Source organism: Nelumbo nucifera, chromosome 3, assembly GCF_055504915.1.
Source record: "Nelumbo nucifera cultivar China Antique chromosome 3, China Antique-T2T, whole genome shotgun sequence".
Taxonomy (NCBI): Eukaryota; Viridiplantae; Streptophyta; class Magnoliopsida; order Proteales; family Nelumbonaceae; genus Nelumbo; species Nelumbo nucifera.
This window is the reverse complement of record NC_142651.1, coordinates 21,059,765-21,081,901: the sequence shown is the minus strand read 5'-3', so window position 1 is coordinate 21,081,901 and position 22,137 is coordinate 21,059,765. Positions and strand designations below refer to the sequence as shown.

The 22,137-nt window shown below is 36.5% G+C and overlaps 3 protein-coding genes across 11 annotated transcripts; 2 read left to right on the top strand and 1 right to left on the bottom strand.

The window, feature by feature from the left end:
• Nucleotides 1-94: 94 nt before the first annotated feature.
• On the top strand, nucleotides 95-3,974 carry LOC104601123 (cyclin-B1-2). Its single transcript, XM_010264337.2, has 4 exons — nucleotides 95-326; nucleotides 458-558; nucleotides 2,047-2,144; nucleotides 3,692-3,974. The coding sequence occupies exons 1-4, from the start codon at nucleotides 201-203 to the stop codon at nucleotides 3,790-3,792; spliced, it is 426 nt and encodes a 141-aa protein (XP_010262639.1). The 5' UTR covers nucleotides 95-200; the 3' UTR covers nucleotides 3,793-3,974.
• A 257-nt stretch (nucleotides 3,975-4,231) lies between these two features.
• LOC104603364 (uncharacterized) lies at nucleotides 4,232-8,895 on the bottom strand. 7 transcript variants are annotated; one of them, XM_088901908.1, is made up of 4 exons: nucleotides 8,552-8,871; nucleotides 8,098-8,322; nucleotides 6,958-7,426; nucleotides 4,232-5,433 (listed from the first exon to the last, which is right to left on the bottom strand). In XM_088901908.1, the coding sequence occupies exons 3-4, from the start codon at nucleotides 7,124-7,126 to the stop codon at nucleotides 4,595-4,597; spliced, it is 1,008 nt and encodes a 335-aa protein (XP_088758034.1). In that variant the 5' UTR covers nucleotides 7,127-7,426; nucleotides 8,098-8,322; nucleotides 8,552-8,871; the 3' UTR covers nucleotides 4,232-4,594. The 7 variants fall into 7 exon arrangements, 6 of the variants coding, with proteins under 6 accessions (XP_088758034.1, XP_088758035.1, XP_088758036.1 ...); XM_088901909.1 differs by having other exon boundaries at nucleotides 8,175-8,322; XM_088901910.1 differs by having other exon boundaries at nucleotides 8,271-8,322.
• A 3,104-nt stretch (nucleotides 8,896-11,999) lies between these two features.
• On the top strand, nucleotides 12,000-20,377 carry LOC104601107 (uncharacterized). Of its 3 annotated transcripts, none has more exons than XM_010264306.3 (7): nucleotides 12,000-12,834; nucleotides 13,432-13,572; nucleotides 17,482-17,825; nucleotides 18,158-18,902; nucleotides 19,004-19,100; nucleotides 19,196-19,250; nucleotides 19,894-20,377. In XM_010264306.3, exons 1-7 carry the CDS (start codon nucleotides 12,279-12,281, stop codon nucleotides 19,954-19,956), a joined length of 2,001 nt encoding a protein of 666 aa, XP_010262608.1. In that variant the 5' UTR covers nucleotides 12,000-12,278; the 3' UTR covers nucleotides 19,957-20,377. The 3 variants fall into 3 exon arrangements, with proteins under 3 accessions (XP_010262608.1, XP_010262617.1, XP_088758063.1); XM_010264315.3 differs by having other exon boundaries at nucleotides 12,002-12,834; nucleotides 13,444-13,572; XM_088901937.1 differs by lacking the exons at nucleotides 12,000-12,834; nucleotides 13,432-13,572 and adding an exon at nucleotides 15,181-15,917.
• The last annotated feature ends 1,760 nt before the right edge of the window (nucleotides 20,378-22,137 follow it).

Sequence of the window (22,137 nt, the reverse complement as noted above, 5' to 3'; positions counted from 1 at the left end):
TAGGCCCAATTAAAATTGGAACCCGTCAAGACAGGGGTAAAAATGTAATTATGTACACCATATAATAACTCTCCGTCTCGAATCGAGCTATTGTGTTGTTTTTTGCTTGATAGCTTGGGCATAAAGTTTCTGCACTTGGTGTTAGAGAAAATCTTTTCTTCTAAGAAGAAGAAGAAGAAGAAGAAGAAGAAAGAGAAAAAATGGAAGGCTCGAAGACGATTGCTCACGAAATTGGAGGAGTCCAAAACGATGCTCTTCGTTTCGGATTACAAGGTGTTAAGAGTGAGATTGTTGGCGCTCATCCTCTCCAATCCGCCCTGGAATCGGTAAAATCTGATATTACTTTCTCTTCTCTTTAACATTTCTTCCTGGCGATTTTTTTCTCTGTTCCCCTACTCATGGTTTTTTTTCCTTCTCTAACTTTTTTTTTGTTTTTTTTATTCGATTTATTGATCAGACGATGAATACCCAATCGGAGATGAAACGAAAAATCCTGGCTAACACTTACGGGTCAGCTTTTACTCTGAAGATGGATCTGGACAAACAAATTCTTTCCAGGTATGGACTTACAGCAAATTTTTGCGAAAAGAAGGCGCAGAAGGATATTGCTTTTTCTATCAATTCATGTTCTGAGGGTTTCGTGATTCGAATGCTTGATGAAATGTTTTTACCGGTATGCTTGTTATAGTTGGTTTGTTTGGTTCTGTGAAGTAATCTTCTTTTTATTTCATCCCTAGGGATGTCGATAGTTGGTCGAACTATTTAGTTTCAGCCACATTGGGAGAAATCAAGATTATTGGAGATTTAGGTTGTTTATCTATGTTGCTTTTAGTTTAATCTTCCGATCATTGAAATTGAAAAGATCATTCGGTATTCATAACTCGGGGAAGAGTTAGGGGATATTTGCAGGCTTGAATATTGAATGTGAAGAGAACGATGCTCAGGGGCCATAAGAGAGATGCATTCAAATTGATTTTTCAAGGTTAAGATGTCGCATAATATTTCTGAAGGTGAGTAATAACCATTAATAAGATAGGTAAGTAAAGGCAGAGGAAGTAGGCATTCCATCAAAGTTTATTGGGAGATTACATGTTGAAACTTGATTGTCTGCTAGAGTAACTTATACGAGTATAAAGATATACAGTTCAAGGTTGTTCCTTTAAAATGGGCGGTTATCTTCTTTCTCAACCAGACTGTTCCAGACTTCCAGTAGAAAGGGCATCAATAAGGAGATTGCTATTTTTGTGAAACATCTAGAAACTTCACTCATCTATCATTGCAACAGAACAATGTCGCAACACGTTTATGAAGAATTCTCTAATGGTGAACCCTTGCTCATTTATAACTGCACCTAAGTGTCCATGGAATGCAGCATCATACATAAAATGCCCTAACATAGCACAAAACAATTCAGAATTAGTTTTCATATTGGATTAGCTGAAGGCTTTTATGCCCGATCCCAATCTGACAGCGACCTCCTTTATGCGGGCTTGGGAATTGGGACCAATAGTGTATGACAAGTTAACAGTGCTGAAATAAACAGAAAAAGTAGGAGACTTATAGACTGAACTGAAAATGAACTGGATGCTTTTTCTGTTCTTTTGAGTATTTAGAATCCAGAAAATGAAGAGATTTCATTTCGAAAATGAAGTTTTTGCATTTTCTGTTCTTTCTGTTTTTGAAATTGAAGAAAAAAGAGAACATCCTTGGAAAATGAATCCAATGCCTTTGCTGTTCTATTTTGGAATTGTGGAACTGAAATTCTTCACAAAGCATTTAACAAATTCCTGGAAGGAGTCTTGCCTTTATCAAACATACCTAGCTTTTTCTTTTGGTAACAGAAGAATATATGTAACTGTAGAACTTGAATTGTTTCATTAGATGTCATTATTTGTATATGACAACTTGGTTTTCCATTCATAATATGAAAAGTAAGGATGTGATGAAATATAAGGCATGCTTCCTTGTTTGGTTAGAAAACGAATCCAATGCTACTACTAACTTGGTCTAATCATGTTTAATTCTTTTTGTTTGTTTCCATTGCAGATTCCAGAGGCCTCCAGGTGCATTGCCATCTTCAATGCTAGGTTTGGAGGCTATTACTGGAAGCTTGGATGACTTTGGTTTTGAAGATTATCTAAACGGTAATAATGCTCCCCCCCCCGGCACGGGAATCCTTAATCAGTATATTAGCACAATATTCTCCTGATAATGAAATAGCTAGAAATCTACTTAACATATTATATTAGAACTCTCCAGAAAATTGATTTAAGAGGTACATCTCAGGCATATGTAGGCTCACTTGCCTAGGCCCAGGCAAAGCTCCTCTGAAAAGGTGCACACCAGGTGTGCCTTGCACCTAAAGCTTGAGCCCAAGCATGTACCTTGCTTGCTCATCCTCACTGAAGTAGCCCCCCTTTTGTTAGTATTGTTCTCTCATTCTTCTTAATAGAAGACATTTTCCATCAAACCATTTGATGGAAAATCCTAAAATATAATGATTTGCCATTAAAATCATAAAACCAATCTCATTATACACTTTAAGATCTTCACATGAATTTGTCTAGGCTTGTCTCAAGGGGCTTGGTATAGGGGTGGATGTCTGATCTCGTATATATAGGAATGCAATTGAGAGAGAAATAAACAAATTGAAAATTTGTGATTCTTGAATTGTTGAGTGCTTGAATATTTTTATATGTTATGTTTGACTATTTTAATTTTATCCAATGAGCTTTTTAAAATGTTTAATTTCTTTCAAAATTTAAGCTTGCATCTTGTATCAATATTATTTTTAATTTATGGTTTTTTAGAATTTTTGAAGAAAAAATGCGTGCTGTTTTAAAAAGGTTCATGTCTTAGGTGCAAAAAGCCAGTTTTCTGTTTTTTGAACACTGTTCCAGAAGCTTTCTGTAAACAATATCCTAAAATGTAAATGATTAAAATCTACGAAGAATATTGCTGACTAAAAAAGACCGAGGAATATCTATCAGGCAAAATTCTTAGGATGATTCTTGAATTGTTGAGTGCTTGAATATTTTTATATGTTATGTTTGACTATTTTAATTTTATCCAATGAGCTTTTTAAAATGTTTAATTTCTTTTAAAATTTAAGCTTGCATCTTGTATTAATATTATTTTTAATTTATGGTTTTTTAGAATTTTTGAAGAAAAAATGCGTGCTTTTTAAAAAGGTTCATGTCTTGGGTGCAAAAAGCCAGTTTTCTGTTTTTTGAACACTGTTCCAGAAGCTTTCTGTAAACAATATCCTAAAATGTAAATGATTAAAATCTACGAAGAATATTGCTGACTAAAAAAGACTGAGGAATATCTATCAGGCAAAATTCTTAGGATGGTTAGTTTTTATGAGGTTTGCATGGCTTAGGTGTTCTCAAAAAGTGAATGGAGATTTCCTTGTGAGTTTCTGTTTTAACATTTTTCTATGTTTGGTTCCTGGCGTACATATCTGTTTGGTTGTCCAGAAAATGGATGCAAATAAAAGAAAATTTTACTAGATTTTCAAGAAATTCCTAAAACAAATGTTTTGTTGACTTATGAAAGTTCCAAAAGTTTTCTTTTAAAAGGTATTTCAAGACCATTAGAAAATGCAAGAAAAATGTGTGCAAAGTACAAAACCGGGTGGATGTTGCCCATTACATATCTGTCTTAATATTCTCTTTGCTGCCACTTCCAGATCCACGTGACTCAGAAACTTTCCGGCCAGCAGACATGCATCATGGAATGGAAGTTCGTCTTGGTCTTTCTAAGGGTCCCGTCTGCCCCAGTTTCATCTGATCGTGGCCTCTTTCAGGACAAAAAATCTATCTTCTGTTTCTATTTTGGCTGTTTGTGGTGGTGGTGGTGATGGTGATTTTAACCTTCACTTCTATGATTTGTTATATGCATTAAAATTTGAATATACAGTAACTAGACTCATGCAATTGAACATATAGCTAGTAGGATCGCAGTTCAAATCATTTACTGATCTCCCCTGCCTAGTCATGCATACAATTCCAGATGACCAAATATTCAGGACGGAACAAATAGAGAGGCACGACCAAGGTTCTGTTGATGGGCCTGGCTCGGGCTTGGGTTTTGCCAAAATTCTAATGGGCCCAGCCTGAAGGCTAAGCCTAAGCCTGAGACGGTGTAAACTGTAAAGTTGGGCCCAAAGCCTGGCCTATGAACAGGTCATGTCTATACAGACAAATACTCCGGATGGGGCATATTCTTCTATATCTGTATTTATGTCCTTTTTACTTTTTTTGTCAAATTCAAATCTGTACAGGGGGGTCAGTATAAGGTATGTCTATCCTTTGAAGCAGGTCAAACTCTAAAATGGGTGGATCAATGATATAATACATATTGGCCGATACATCTTTACAGTGCATAGTTATAGTGTAAAAAATTTACAAATGGTTGCCAAAATTCTCCAAACCTACACCACCTTGTGAGTGTGACATCTTCAAATTCATATTTAAACAAACAAGAGAAAAAAAAAATACTGATATTAATGATGAATCTTCTAAACCTTTTTAATGGACAAGCTATATAAACACCGCCCAGAAAACGAAACAAGGGAAAACACGGTCTTGCCCTAATCCCATGGTTTGGACCTAATGGGATAGGGAGGAAATCCACCTGCCATTTCAAAACCCCCACTCTGGTGAAAACCACTGTCACCAATATATCCACAATCAGCGCATCCCCCACGCCACCTTGTTGGGTTGTAATAACAGCTCTGGCAAGGACCCAACTGTCTTCTTCCAAGCTCATTTGGGCCGCCTGATAGCCTTCTGTGTCCACCTCCACCACCACCCTTAAATGGGGTTGGTAATCTTGAGGTTGAGGGGGGGTAGCAGGGGTGGAATTGTTTCTGGTGTTGTTGACTGGGATTAGGGTAGCTAGTGTTGGCATTGGCAAGACTGGACAGGTTGGGTGAACTATGGACCCTCTGCATAAAACGCCTTTGACCAAGATGTTGATCACTCGAGTGCTCAATTGATACATTATGGTCGGTGGAAACGCTCTCTGGGGCTACTGATTTAGGGGATGAGCCACTAGATGAAATTGAATAGCTGGTGCTGGGATGGCTTATGCTACCGGAGGTTCGTTTTGTATTGATGGGGGTGCTGCGTACAACTCCATTGATGGCATCAATATAGCGCTGCTCGAGTCCTTGGTTGTCCATGGTGTTGTTAGTGGTCGCTGCTTGGCTTTCAACTACAACTGGGTTGGGGGAAAACAAGAATGCTCGCAATCTCGGCAATCCACTGCTTTCAGTCGACTTTGTGTCACGACGATCGTGTTCATCGAGCATGTGTTGGAGGTCCTCATCACTTGTTACAGACACTAAGATATCCATTTCTTCAGGTATCAACTGGTATTTGAGGACTACGTCTCCGTTGTATATTGCTCGTATTTTCTTCATCAACTCTGGCAATGCAATTCGCCACCAAATTTTCAAATAACCAACTCACATCAATCAATTTATAATCTGAAATTAAAATGACAACAAAAAATCGGTTGTTTGGTGATAACTTAGTTTTCGGTTTCAATGGGAAATATATGGATTACATTAGATGTCTAAAAAAATAGAAAAATTGTTGCTGACTTAAATTTTGGCCATCTTTTCAAAATTTGAAACTACTGAAATGCCTGAAATTGAAAAACTTGTAAAAAAAAAAAAGTATTACTTCTGAGATTTTAAAATAATATGATTTCAGATATCCTAGAAGAAGCTCCTTAATTATAATGAGTATTAGAAATGTAAGGTTCAAAATATTAGAAATGTAACGAGTATTAGAAAGACAGTTTTAAAAGATGTATCAGATACGCTTTGGATACATATGGATATGGTGGAAAAAATAAGACACACATGGATATCAAGGAAACTAAAATAAACCCTAAAAATTATATTAATAGCAATAAATATACGTTTTAGATGACTATAAATAAATTATTTACACAAAAAATATATATATAATTTAATGGTTTCTCAATAAAAATAACACAATTTGTGCTAATATTAATCATAAACATAGAGAAAATTTAAAGCTAAGAATCAAAAGGAACATTCATCATTCTCTTAGGGTTTTTTAAGAGTTAAATGCAACAAGGACCAAAAGGAACATTCATCATTCTCTCTTCATTCTTGATCAGATCAAATGGGATTTTTTTCTAATTATTCTACATTTTCAAGTGATTTTCTTTGTTTTTTTTTTTGCATAGATTAAATCAGTTAAGTTGTTTCCTTTCTAAACTATTGAGCAACCAGAAATCTAGTATCAATTTTATGGATGATTCATCATATGTTGATAATTTAAAGTATTGATTGGTAATTTGAACAATTTGAATTTTTTTTATGTTGAAACTTGAAATATAAAGGTTTATGGTTGCTTGTTGATTAGTTATTATTTTGTTGAATGCTAAAAGCCTAAAATTTGTTGCTTAGTCTCAGCTTGAGAAGAGTACATTACAAATATGTACAGTACAAATACATACAAAATACAAGGTTTTGCACTCTACATATTTATTTGTATTTGTACTCTTCCCAAAATGAGCCTTATAGATTTCTATTGTATGAATGCTTGTATGTTCTATTATTATCTTCTATCATTGTAAGAAAGCTTAAATGACATATCAAAACGTGTCAAAAAGTCAAATAGACAAATTCAGATTTTAATATTACCTTAATAATGCTAATTTGAATTTGAATGGTTGCCTTAAAAAGGGGCTAATTAGAAGTTAATGCATAAATTTAGAAATTAATGAGAAAAATTAGGAGACAATTTTGAATTTGAAAAGTTGCCTTAAATGTAATAGTTAATGGGAGAGAGAGAGATTATAAAGGTTATTAATAAGAGCATGTAGAGGGGACTCATATGGACCTGAAACAGGCAGAGACGCAGAGTGCCTGAATTGACCGAATGTCTGTATGAAAGAGAGAGAGAGAGAGACCTGAGAAGTTAATGTCACGAGAAACTGCGACAACACGGGTTTCACCACCAACATATTTGAGCTGACCATCTGTTGGTCTCGGTAATATCTTCCCACCATAGCTGCATAAAAATTTCACCTTGTTATCTGATGATAGCGCGACAGCCTCTTCATTCTCACCTACTGCCATCACACTTGTTGAATAATTGCCAGATGCTGGGCACAAACTACCTAATCAGATTTCTTATTGCCAAGGAAAACACCTTCCGAAGCTCACACCAATTAACAAGGCTGTGAAGTTTGTAGGAGCAGTTTGATTCAGATTAACGTTAATGGCTTGTCCAATCTCCAAATTGTATGGACCCTTGACTCCAATATACAAGCAAAATATTCTTAACCAAACTTATACAGAAAGCTATTAGATATTAAACAATTGCAGAGCCTCTTGGGATGTAAATGTGACAAATCTTGCTTCCTTTTCTTCTACACCCTGATTCAAATAGATAACTGTTTCATTAACTAAATAAATGTTAAACTTAATTATCCTCAATAAGGAAATTAAATAGTATATCAGAGAATCTATACTGTAAATACTCAAACTAATTTTTAATGAAGTTAATTAGGTTAACCATGAGAAATAGGAAATTCCTTCTTAACACACACACACACACCCAAAAAACAACCACCATGATAAATTTGGTTAGATAGCTAAACATGTACAGTACAAATCTATATAGGAGAAAATTCAATAAAAAAGGCCAATTTTTCTTGATTAGTTTTACATATTCTTATTTGTTCACCCCTGTAGTTACTATAGGGAAATCCAATTAGTTCAGTACTTATAACCTTCTAGCTGATTGCAAGATCTCATATATAGACCACAAAGAAATGGGAGGATAACAATGCCTATAGAAAATATATTCAGATAACAAACACAGGGTCAGTATAAGGCTAATGAGAGAATTCTGAATATTGATGCAATATAAGAACAGAAAAGCAAAGCATTGACTCAAGTCTTATCTGTTGGGACAAAGTCTTAAACTCCTCACCAACACTAAGACTTTTCTGAAGATGATCATCAAATATTTAAATCTGTCAAAGGAGAAAATCATTGTGATTAAAGTGATTGATTGCTAATGTATATCAGAATAACCATTATACCGATTGTGATTTATGTTCAGGAAGGATAAATAAACCACTATGAACACCAATGGTGAAACAGGATTCATGTAGCCGACCCCATATAGTTGGACAAGGCTTAGATGATGATGATGCTCTCGATTTATCAAACCATAAACTGATTTACTGATTTATGGACAACAGTTTCTAATTACATTTCTGCAACTGCAGGTGAGTTAGATTAAGTTGAATCTGGGCCCAAGTTACCTGCAAGAAGAAAGAAACAATATTTTGATATAGATATAAAGCGGGTCATTCTCATGAAATCTTAGCATCTTAACCAAGCGTATAATAATAGTGTGAAGCAACTCCTTCAAAGCTTTATTCTCGTCAACCCTAAAAATGCCTATACAATCGATACGACAGAAAACAAAAGAAATAACGAAAGGAAAGTGAAGAAAAAAGAAAAAGACAGATAAGAGTAGTGGTGTATTACAGATACACGAAGAGAGAGAGAGAGAGAGAGCAGAATTAATCAATCGTCCTTCTCTACACGTCTCCGTCGTGTCTGCAATATTGTTGTTGATAATTCGCGCGAAGAGGAAATGAAACTTTCCTTGATCTTTTCTGGTGATTAATAGGTGAACTTCTCCGTAAGAAAAGGATTGAAGAAGATGAAAAGTGGAGAGAGCCCGCTTTCATTGGATGGTAGATGGAGAGAGAAAGAGATTTTAAGTAGAGAGAGAAGAGACGGTTCAGAGAGGTTGGGAGAGATTCTAGGGACGTGATTGAGATGATGTTAGACGTCTCTCCATCTCCTCTACCACCCACAAACCGATATTCCAATTTTAATACTACCCACAAACTGTACCCGCACCCTACCCATACAACACCACTGTCCTGTATTAGAAACATATTGGCAACGGGGCGGGGACATATGCCCCGACCCCGATCTCCTTTGTGAATAAAAGTTGTCCAATTGTCCCCCATCCCCAGGGACTTAAATCCCTAGGATTTTTTAGTTAAAAGTATTTTTTGAAAAATAAATCTATTTAAAATAAATACAATTTTTAAACATAAATAATATCATATATAATATATAATATATATAGTTGGGGTCAGAGTGGATCAGGGACCTCATTTCCCATCCCCAATCCCGACCCCTAATATCCCTCCCTATTAATCCCCATCCTCATTCTTGCCCCACCAAAGCAATTCCCATGACCTATTCCTACGGGTGGAAACAAATTGTGCTTTTCAAGAACTATTGGACTTTAGTTTGTGAAAAGATCGATTTGACTCGATTTAAATAGAGCTTTGAGTCAAACTTGAGCCCAACATATAGGTTCATTTTCTAATTGAGCCAAGTTTGAGACCAATGAAGCTCAACTCGTCAGGCTTGTGAGCCTAATGCATGCATGCATACATACATATAATCATTTTTATTATAATCTATTAATAATATTATATAATATTTTATTTTTTATATCTACGATAATAAATATTTTTATGTCTTAATTTTTTGTATGTAAAATAAAAAATAATTTTTATATGTATAATTTTTTTATAGAAAGCTTCGCTTGCAATTGAGCTCGAGCCGAGTTGACCTCAAACTTTCAAGCTTTTGAGTCGAGCCAAATTTAAGTTTAAGTCTTTAGCTCGAATCAAGCTCGAGCCCAAAATTGTTTTGGTGAGTCAAGCTCAAATAACTAGGTATTCAACTCAACTCAACTCAAATCCGTCCATACGGATGCAAACGGATCGGATCATATTTGAATCATGGTATATCTGAATTTGATCCAACACTATTCATATCCGATCAGTTCTGATAGGCCTCGATTTGAATACGAATCATATTGGTAAGTTGGATCTTTGTATATGATCCGATCTGACTTTGTTTTCTTTCAAAATTAATAAATTATTAAAAGAAGGATAAAATATATCAATTTAAATAAAGAAAAAAAATACAAGTATTTTTTAAATATTTTCATCATATGCATACATGTTTTTATAAAAAATAAATAATATAACAAATTTATAAAAATATAATATAAATAATATATTTATAAATATATAACATATACATAATCGGATGTTATCATATTGGATAGGGGTGATCCGAATCCGATCCAAATTTTTATCGGATCCTATTATACAGTCGGAAGACCCCGAACATGGGTGATCCAAATTCCACCAAGTGTGATTAATCTCATACTGGATCAGATCATGATCCAATCCATTTTGCATGTCCATCCATCCATACCCATCCTTGACCCATTGGGTCGGGACGTCAAGTACCCATCGAGGATGAGGAAAATTGTCATCCCTATTCCCTAATCTCTCTCTGCAGCTCTAATGTCCCGTGGTAAAGATGTGGGTAGTAGATAAGAGTGGTTGGACATAGCATATCACCTTCAAGGGTGCAAATTGGGATGGGTTGTATAGGGTTGGAGACCAATCCATATCTAATCCTGAAGGTACAAATCTTGGGAGGTTAAGCCTAAGTTAATCAATTAAAGTCGAATCCAAGCCAAGGTTAAGCTTAAGTTAATTAATTCAGACCCAACTAAAGCTTAATTCAATACTTGTAAGTGTGCACTTTACAATTTTTAATGATGACGAATTGATGATCATAGTAAATAATATATTTCTGTTTTTTATGTCTATACAAACTATTCTTATTTGTCACACTTATTTTTGTTTAATATGACAAATATACAATATGAGACGTGCCCAAATAATTGCTACATTTTTTTCATTGTTTTATACTTTTGTGTATTTTCATCTTTTTATTTATTTTTATTACTACTTAATTATGACATGAAGAGTTGACACATTTTGATGCAAAATATTGAATTGTTGATTCACCACCAAACAGAAAAATAAATCCAGTTTTGGGTAATTACCAAAACAACACTCCGTTTTGGGTTGGTTTTAAATTTGTGTACCAATTCATGGGTAGCTAAGATGGTTTTTGGCTGACTTGTTCCAATAGAGATTTGAGATTGATTTGGTTGGGGGGTAATGGGTATGGGGGATGCATTGCCCCTTATTGTGTAACTCAATGAACCAAATAAAAAAATTGTATTTTATTTTCATCAATAAAAACAATTATTCATTGTCACATATATTTTTCTTTAATATGGTGAATTAATAGGGGACTCAATGAAATAACGAGGGTTAATGCTTAAATATAAGATTTAATAGGAAGAAATGTAGTAGTTACGATTTGTGCCCTTACGGTTAAAGAGAGACCAAATTTACAAAGAAGGGTATTCTAGTTAGATACAATGAATGTTAATGAAAATAAAAACTTCAAATTACATTTTGATTCTTACGATTAGAGAGCGAAATTGGAATATTCTAGTCAAACAAAAATCTCATAGTATCATTCACACTTTTCATAATAGTATGGACATAGACATGGATTTGAATATAGATATGCATAACCTTGGTTGAGTTGGTGGGGCGGGTCACACGTGGGTTCAACTTTTCCATTCCTTTGTTTGGAGGGTCAAGTTGAGCCCAAGTTGGGCTTAGTACCTTAAAAGGGAGTTCGGGCCCGAGCAAGGCCTGGCCCGAACCTAATTACCAACTTATCTGTACTTTCGCTGTCACATAAATAAAGGTTATACTTTGATCCAATTCCTTTGTGGGTCCTTAATCTCTCAGCAACACCCACGTGGTTCCCTGATCCTTCAATTGGCCCCACCCCCAGCCAGAATATCTCATCTCATCCTTAAAATTTAACATCTGCCCACCTGAAAGATGAAACATCATACTCCTTGAACTTTCTCTTTCACAGCAATTATATATCCTAATTGATACCAATCTGACGGTTATAAAACTCAATGTCACGTGAGTAGGGTAGGCTCGTAATAGTTACGGAGACAAAAGGCGTTGGCATCAATCCTGTAAGTGCCAAAGAATAAATAATTAAAGAAGAAAAAGAAAAAAAGATTCTGGTTTCTGGACGGGACGGACGTTTGTTTTCTTCCTATCCTATGCAGCAGGGGCAGAGCCATGATCACTCTTCTCTTTTCTCTCTGCAACCTGTCGACGTCGAATTCGAACCCTAGCGTCTTTTCAATAGAAGCAGCACTCCTGCAACTCAATCAACAAACCCTACATTTTTACTTGTAAGAAGTTTTAATGGAAGAAAAGTTACGACGATTAGAATGCATTAACCTTTCGAAATCCTAACATCAAGTACTTTCTCATCCATGGATTCCCGTCGAGCTTCGAGGATGGTGATTGATCCTAAACCTAAAGTACGTCAGGTCGGCTTCTTTACCCCCGGGGCGCCGCCTGAACGCACAAAGTCCAGTCCGGCTGAGTCCTTGTCGTCGCCTCCCACATCTGACATGTCGCCGGCCGGGAACTCTCTCTCTCCTGTCATGATTCCTCCTCCCCGTCACGCCTCCGATAACCTCTCGTCTTCGTTGGGTCTTAATTCGTCTCGTGTGCTTCCGGTTCCAGTTCCGATGTCGCCAATCCGGCGGCCTTCGACTGGGGACAATCTCAACTTGCCACTTGGGAGCTACAATCCTTCGGAGTCGCTCTTGGGGACCTCTCTTTCTCCTTCGAGTGGGTTTGACGACGAGGGACTCTCGGAGGATACGTCGACTTCGGGCTGGTTTGTCAGGGGAAATCCTGGCAAAGTTGCCTCGTCGTTTCCGAGTGGTGGATTCGATACAACGGCAATGAAATCGCGTAACATTCCGGTGGTGAGCAATCTGACAACTGTTTCCGTGGTGAAAATGCCTCCTGGATTGTCTGGTGAGCAAAAACTCCTTTTTATCTTAACTTTTATTTTATTGTTATGGGTGTATTTATTTATTTATTGTTGGATGCCAAAATGCAATATTGCGGTATTTAAAATCAACAACCAACACAAGCAGTGTCATTTTGTTCAAAAGTTTGAATTGCTCGGTAAATTACCCCTTGCATGTTTCAAAGTTGGATCGCTTGTCCTATCATTAGTATTATCTTATCCGTACAGATGGGGGATTAACGCATCCATTGGAGGCGAAAGTTTAGTTTTCAATTGGATAGAGTGCAAATTGGGTGTAGAAATGAAATTGATTGCCAAATTATTTGATGAACTTTCACCATGGGTTGAATTTGGAAATTTGTGACGTCTGGCACTTTGATCCATATACCATGTGGATGGGAGTTAGGGGACTGTTAATAACAAAAGAAAACACACCTAAACATGGGTTCGGAGGTGTTTATTATCCAAATACCTCATTTTTTAATTGTTTTATTTTTTAGTTTCATTCACACAAGGGACCATACTGGCATTCTTACCAACTATTTATCTTTTCTTACTTTTCTACAATGAGTTTCAGCATTTGTTAACTAAGAGGAAGAAAGGTGGCATTGCAGAAAAAGGTGGAACATTGGTAGAGGTGCAACATGAACAGGTGAGAGATTCAAAACTGAAGGAGAAAACATCAAAAGCTGAAAGACGTGCCCTTCAAGAGGCTCAACGATCTGCAAAAGCTGCTTCTAGAGGTGATCTAGTCTTTTTTTTTTTCCTGGATCAATTTGAGCTGGTCTTCTTCCATTTCCTTTTAAGATATTAAAATTTTCCCTTATTATGTGAGTCTGTTATTTGATATTGTAGATGCTTCATATTACTGTGTGGTAACTAAAGTTTTTGTTCTATATTTAACTTGTCTGAAAAAGTAATTCTTTTTTATTCAAATACAAGGCTAGATACATATTATGTACAGATTGCACACATTGATTATTCATGTAGATAGTGGAATAGACATAAATGCATTTATTATATATTAGTGCCATATAATAGAAGAGAATGCAATGTAATAAATTATTTCAATTTTGTTAAGGTATTTTTGGCTTTGGAGGTGTATGGCCAAATTTTAATTTCGCCCCATAGTTGGAAGTCATATAGGCAATTGAGTGTGGCTAGTCAGCTTGGTGATTGAATTCAGCAATGAGATTCTAATTCTGGGTGAACCAGTCAAGTTCCCTTGAAAAATTGAGGCATAATGGGAGTGGATTTCTAGGTGAAGGGCACTACTGTTAGGAAGAATACTGATGGGGATATCCTGAAAGATGCAGGGCAAAGCAAAGAATGTAGTTGGACATAAGAAATGTAATCCATGCAAAGCAGAGAGTGCAATTATTTGATATATGGGTCTAAGGGAGTTGGTTTGGTAAGTAGAAGTCATTTGGAACCCAAACCACGATGTATGGTTTGGAAAAATAAGAGCTTTTGAGAAATTAGGGTTTAGCTCAGGTTTTACATGGCATTAACAATTCTTCCCTAGCAAAGTTTATGTGCATCAAATAATGGTCAACTATATCAATGCCTTATGCACACAGACAGACAGTTATCAATGTTTTTGAAAATTATTTTTTTTTTCCTACTTGGTTGGTAAGAACATGTGGTAGTGAAAATCAACAATTCTTCCCCAGCGAAGATTCTGTGCCTTGGAAGATGGTCAGCTGTCTGCCTGCCTCAATGGTTTCTGTACAAAGATGAAGTGGAATAAGTTATTTAGAGATTTGTTATTCTTTTTTTTACTTGCCTTGGTTGGTAAGAACCTGTGTTGTTAACAGGTTTTGAGTTTATGTGTCAACACCAAACATTTTATTTTGCATGTTTTCCTTCCTAATGTTGTTTAGCCTATGAATTCTGTTGGCACAAATTTGGATCTCTCTACATCACATATTCTGAATAGGGACATTTAATGGTTCATATAAAAAGAGGTGCATTTAGTGTGCAACTTCAAAGCATGTTACTAGTTTAAAGAGTTGATGAGATGGAGGATATAAGAAATCTATGAAGGGGAGAGATCATAAAATTGTATCCCATGAGATAGATTAAATTTTGCATGTTTCTTGATAGCCTTGAGCTTATTATGTTGTCTTCTCTAACCTTGAATGGTAGAAGCTTTTTCCATATTTCACATTAGTACAATTCAAGATTAATGATAAAAAGGGTGGAGATAATTATAATCCTTTAAGTTGATAATATCATTTTGGTATCCTTATAATGGTTATTATTCTTGTAGGTGAGATTAGGTCACAAATTTGGTGAGAGGTGAGAGGTGAGAGGTGAGAGGTGAGAGGTGAGAGGTGAGAGGTGAGAGGTGAGAGGTGAGAGGTGAGATAGATGAGACTCTTCTAATTCAAGAAATTCTGGTCAGGTTTGATTAGTTTTAGCTTGTTTTCCTATTTAATTAGCAAGTGTAAAACTATTAAAAATGGTCTAAAATGAAACAATCAAACATAAAAGTACAATGTGAGCAAAATTAAATTGCAATATGAACAAAAAACAAAGCAACTTGGTTGTTATCTCCAATGCAATGGAGATTCAGAGTGTGTGCATGTATATGTTAATTACAGAGAAAATTGGAGAAAATGAAGGGCTGAAACAGATGCAGGGAGAAGAGACTTAGGATAGTAAGTAGAAGAAGATGGTTATTATGAAGAATTCCATGGTGAAGGCTGAAGCCCTGTCTCATTTTATGGTTGTTTTGATCTTTTACAATATTTGTCAAAAAAAGGTAGGTCTTTTACTGTATAATTTGTAAATTCCTATGTAAAAAGAATACCCAGGCAAGGCACGGCATGATCCAAAAGAACACCTTATTGTCTATGAGATGCTTTGACGATCATGATGAGTTTGTACCTGGTGAAGATACACAAACTTATTTTTTGTTTTTATTGGCATTGTAATTATTTTCCTTTTGCTATGTGAATAGGCCAGACAACTGGGGGGTGGGTATGGGGGGTCGTAACCCTCCCCTAAATCCTGTACCCCCAAACCCTAGTAAAGGTGGAATTTGATCCCAGGTTTCTGCTACAACCAGCCAGAGACTTTACCAGTAAGCTAGCTGGCACCATTGCATTGTAATTAAGGATGTGTATGTTTTTTTCTAGGTTTGGGTTTTTTTCTTTTCAGCATTCTGATTAATCTTAGAGTGTGTTTCTACATTCTTTTCATTCTTTTTTCTTCTTTATGACTGTCTTACCTTTTAATCTATTTTCTTTTTCATTTTATTATTAAGAAAAGTGTGTTATCACTGCCTTGAAGGTTATTGGATACACCAGATATTTTCTTTTGATTGATATTGTAGTCCAGTACCTTGAACTAATGCATTGCAACCATGATGTTATGTGCCAGTCTGGTTTACTCACCAAAGAGGGACAAAGAAGTTGGTTTCATTTTGTCATACCTTACTTCCTCTGAAAACAAATTAGGAGACAATTCAAATCATGAACTTGGAGATCAGAGAGAAAATCTCACTAAATAGCACCATGGGCTGCCACAGGGGTACAATACAATACCTGATATCACATCAATACTTTTAGATGTACTCTAGCTGTCTAGAATTAACACTTTTAAAATATGTAAAATGGTATGTTTTAACAAATTGTATTATAAAAGTTGGCAGGAAATAAGTCTTGAAAATGACATTTAGTTTCAAAAATCAGGTATAAAGTGTGGAATATCTAGAAAAAAATAAAGGGGTGGGATGAGAAAGGAGGAGAAGAGAATTATCAAAAAAGAAAAAAAAAAGAAAGGAGGAGAAGAGGAGAGGTTGGACGAGATTGAGTGAATTGGGGGGAGAAGTAAGACAGGGAGAAGGGGAGGAAGTTCAGGATTCTCTGTTGGAACAGTAGCAGTTTGAAGGATAGAAGGGGGGAGATAGTAGGGACATGCTTCGAAGTGTCTGAAGAGAGGTAATTCTATTCTAAGAAACAAATTCGGAAAACTTATGATGTTTAATTGAAAATAAGTATGGGGTGAAGAGGGAGGTGACTGGGTGGAAGTGGAACTTAAAGCTTAGGGGTTGTCAAGGGGAGCTGTATTTTATGAAATTCAGGGGTCTTTGGAGCACTTTGGAAAAGAATCATTGTAATTTTGTTTCTTTCAGTGTATTTCTGTTATGTTGTTGGTTTGTCAACTTGACAACCAGCATTTTGAGATCTACTGATTTTTTCAAGCTTAATGAATTTTCTTTTTATCCTTAAAAAAGCACGGAGAGTCATATCCCCATTTCCATATCAGTGGAAATATAAGCAGCAGTCTCATGTATTATAAGCATATTACATGAGATACCTATATCCATATGCGTCCAGGATCTTAAGAAATGGAGAGTCGTATCCCCACTTATGATATTCATGTCCACACTGGCATGCTCGCACCCATGTTGGCCATCATAGTTAGTATTTTGTCCTCCCTCCTCCCTCTCCCTCCCTCACCCTTCTCTTAGCACAAATAAATCTGTTGTCTTTTGCATTTTGTTGAGCATTGCTTTGATGTGTTATGTTTGGTACTAATCATGTCTACAAGTCATTATTTTCTGGTCTCTGTCATATTTGTACATGGTCTGCATATATAAAGTCTGACCTTTATGTGCACTTATCTCATAATTGTGACCATAGCTGAGGGAAGTAAGACTGCTGCTACTTCTGGAGGAGTGACTGCAGCAAATGCAAAACCAGCTAAAGCTAAGGCTTCACAAAAGAAAGAGGGTTCTTCAGTGGCATCTTCTGATAGGAAGGGACCAGAAAAAGATAGGAAGAAGGATGTTCCTCATCCACGCATGCAATTTGATGATAAGCAAAGGGTTGAAAAGGCTAAAAGGCGTGCAGTGGTTAAACAAACTGAAGCCAGAAATAGAGTTGAGTTATTTAGACATTTGCCCCAATATGAGCATGGAACTCAGCTTCCTGACCTTGAATCAAGGTTTTTCCAACTTGAGCCAATGCATCCTTCTGTTTACAAGGTACTTGTTATCTAAATGATGGATGACTAGACAATCAGAAAGCCTGCAATTTTTTTTTTTTTTTTTTATCAATAAAATTAAAGCCTGCAAATTTAGACATGTAAACCTGCTTATCTGAAGGGTTTCTATCTTAGATTTTTAATTCATTATGCACTTCTTCCTTCCTAGTTTCCAAAAGGATACTTCGTTCTTCAGCATCATGGAATGACGTCATAAATAACCAATCTCTATATCTGGAAGCAATCAAAATCAGCTGCTGTCATGATGTGAATGATATTCAATATTTTTACCATTTACTCTTCTCTAATGTATTGTTTATCAATTATTATCAGGTTGGGTTGCAATATTTGTCTGGAGATACATCTGGCAGTAATGCACGTTGTATTGCAATGCTGCAAGCTTTCAAAGAGGCCATCAAGGACTACACTACACCACCAGAAAAAGCTCTTGGTAGAGACCTGACTGCGAAAATTAGTAGCTACGTTTCATTTCTGATTGAATGCAGGCCCCTTTCAATCAGCATGGGATATGCAATTAGATTCTTAAAGAATCGAATTGCAAAACTACCTTTGACATTTTCTGAGACAGAAGCAAAAGCAACTCTTTGTTCAGATATAGATCGTTTTATAAATGAGAAGATAATACTTGCTGACAAAGCTATAGTCAAGCATGCTGTTACAAAGATAAGGGATGGAGATGTACTTCTCATATATGGGTCATCCTGTGTTATTGAAATGATACTTCTACATGCTCATGAGCTTGGGAGACAGTTTCGTGTTGTGGTAGTAGACTCACGGCCAAAGCTTGAAGGGAAGGCCTTGCTACGGCGATTGGTGTCAAAGGGCCTCTGTTGTACATATACACATATAAATGCTCTATCTTATATAATGCATGAAGTGACATTGGTTTTTCTAGGGGCTTCATCAGTTCTGTGTAATGGAACAGTTTATTCAAGGGTTGGGACTGCATGTGTAGCTATGGTTGCTCATGCATTCCGTCTCCCAGTCTTAATATGCTGTGAAGCATACAAGTTTCATGAAAGGGTGCAGCTGGATTCAATTTGCTCTAATGAACTTGGTATGTCTGTTCTGAAACATGCTGATGTTTGGGGTGGATTTTGTTACTTGATTTTGAGTGTCATATTCCCTTGGGTGCTCATCTTCTGTATTACCTTGCAGGTGATCCTGATGTCATTGCAAAGGTTCCTGGAAGGGAAGATGTTGATCATTTGGAGAATTGGGCTAATAATGAAAATCTGCAACTTCTGAATCTTATGTGAGTGGTTGGAACCAAACAATAGGAAGCTTTAAAAGTTTTATCTCGGTCCAGCTGCTTTTTTAAGCCCTAATATTTGTTTGATGTTCTGACAGGTATGATGTAACACCTTCAGATTATGTGTCCATGATTATCACAGATTATGGCATGGTGAGTTGTATTTTAATTTTAAAATTGCGCCCTTTGAGCCTCTTTCCATTCTCAAAATGCTTTGCAGAAGTCTATATATAATATATTACTTTTATGTTTGTTGCATTGCACTTTTCTTCTTTCTTATGTTCACAATCATGATCATGATCCATGAGCACTGGATTCCAAGTTCTGGTGGTAGGATGCACATAGAAGATTAATGACTGCACCATTGGGTTTAGTGAGATCAAAGGGTGAAGGTGGCATTTCGGGAATGCCTCTAACAACCAGCCAACTAGGCCATCATGAAATGGCAAACGAAACTGTTTATTAGGGCTCCTACCTCAACATGATTAATCTTTCTAGTTATTAAATTACGCCAAACAAGTTAAGGGAAGAGAATGGAAATACAGAACTGTTCCTCAACAATTTCAGAAACTGATGTCTATTTGATATAGACACTCCCATCTTTTTTGGAGTTTATCTAATGTTCAGGGTTCTTACAATCTTACTCTTGAAACAAATGACCAGATGTGAGATGTCCTTGGGGTTTTCTAATTTCTTTGTCTTAGTTTTTCTAGTTTCCTTAGCATACAAGTTATTGAAGAAACAAATACTGAATTGGTTGGTTATAATTATATTTTGTGATTTTTGCTTCGTCCAGATCCCTCCGACAAGCGTGCCAGTCATTGTGCGGGAATACCGAAGAGAACACTTATGGATGTAGAGGGGCCGACATGGTCATTTTCCATTATTGAAGCATGAAACCTTGTCTGTTTTCACTCCTTTTACAAAAAAGAAGGAAAAAAAGACTCTACTGGCCTTTGTTCATGTGGTTGGGATAATAAGACCCTGAGTTATTCTAGCTCACTTGGACTTGGGGGCTCTTTCCCCTTTCGGAATTGGATTTTCTACTCCCCATCCCCCCTTATTTTTCTCATAACCTGACTCAGTGAAGAGTGCGATTTCTTCGCCTCTCCGAGCAGTTTTTTGGGTATGCATCCATTTCAGTTGCAGTGAGTTCTTTTCCCTTATTAAGTTTTCCCTCAATGTTGCATTTTACGGGATGTTGTTTTATTTTTACACGGTATTACCATTACCATATACAGATTATCTGGAAAGAAGAATTACATGATTTCCTTTCCCAAGTTCCTCTTTTATGTGTTTTATGCCTTTATGGTGGATTTGTGGTTGCATGGTTTTGCTCTTCTTCCCCCCCTTTTTTTCTTTTTGTAATGGGTTTTTTAATGTCTGGTTGAGCTTCAGTCTTCCAGACTCCAGAGCCGATAAGTCCAATACATTCTCTTCGGTAAATAAGCAGAAGTGGTAAAATGGAGTCTAAGATCATTTGTTTACGGAGTTTTATTTTGTTGGATGGGGTTTGTTTGGGTAAAAAAATATTAGGGGGTGTTTAAAACAAACACAAGTGTCAATGGTGTTGGTTTCAGCTTCCCTAATTTGAATAGTGTTCCAACTTCAAGTTGATACCTTGTTTGACAATGTTTGTAGCTGCATGTCGGCTCCCTGCTTCCCCAAAGCATCGACACGCAAATTCAAAGGGGCTATGCTCATGGAATAAAATTGTTTCAAGTTTCAAGCTTTGAACCAGCCAGCTCATCTCTATGGGTTATCCATTACACAAAAAAATGGTCATTTGTCTTAAATCCTATCCTAGTATTTCGCATTTTGTTGGGTCTGAGCTATGTATGGGTACTTAGAAGGTTGAACCATGCCTCAAACGAGATATCGGGATATGCTTTGAATTGAAATTGGATCTTCTCCTGACACCTGGTGCCTCACATACACATTCTACTATGCATTGGAAACATCTCTCGTGATCATTTTCAGCCCGACACATAAATTCCTAATTTGAGTCCAATACTTCATGTCTCACTTGCTCATATTTACATGTTTATGTATGTTATTTTATATTATATGTTATAATTTATATAAAAATATTATAATTTGATATATGCATAAAGCTCGCAGGCCTTGGCCCGGACCTGGGCCTGGCCGATGAGACCGGATCTGTTCTTCACACAGGGTGCCTCACACCAATTTTGCACGCACATCCTATCATGCATTGGGAACATTTTCCTTACTTATAACTTATAAATTATTATTCACAGGAGATGTTTACAATGCACGGTGGATGTGCCTGTAAGGCGCCCATGTGTGAGGAGCAGATCCCGTTCCCTGGCCAATAGCCCTTACCACATGTGCTAAGCCCAACCCAACCTATGATCGCCTCTACTTTAGATACACAGATGTGGAAAAATTAAGATACATACCCAATAGAAATTTAATAAATTTCAAAAAATACATTTTTTTTTTGGCTTCATGGATCTATACAATGGAGGGGGTCCCAACATTGGTGGCAGAGGAATTTGATCAATAGGCCTCTGCTACAAGGAGTTGGAGATCCTACAATTTCCAAATTTACATTAATAATATGACAAAAACAAAGTATATATGCTTGATGGTTTATACTAAGATAAGAGGACCCCACGTTCCCCTTGCTCAGTCCCCACCCTATGAATACCCCCTGTATTGCATGTCATACGATACTCCTCTTCCTAGAAAAACTAAAAATATAGGGAAATTGTCCAACTTTTAAATCCACCTTAACTTTTCAAAATATGTAGAACTTACCATGTCAATGAGATAAAGGTGATTTGATTAACAGGCATTGTTAATTTACCATTTTACCCTTCATCGGCCGCTGCTTCCCCCTTCGTTTGAGAATTTGAAGAACAGGAAAAATCAAAGTCCAGCTGATTATTAGATAGATAGATTGACGTTGCTGTTGCATTCTCCCTGAACAAAATCGATGCGTCCCCGACGAGATTGTTATACGACAGATCGATTCTTGACACGTTAAATTGTCCCAGAGAGCTGGTTGTGAGAC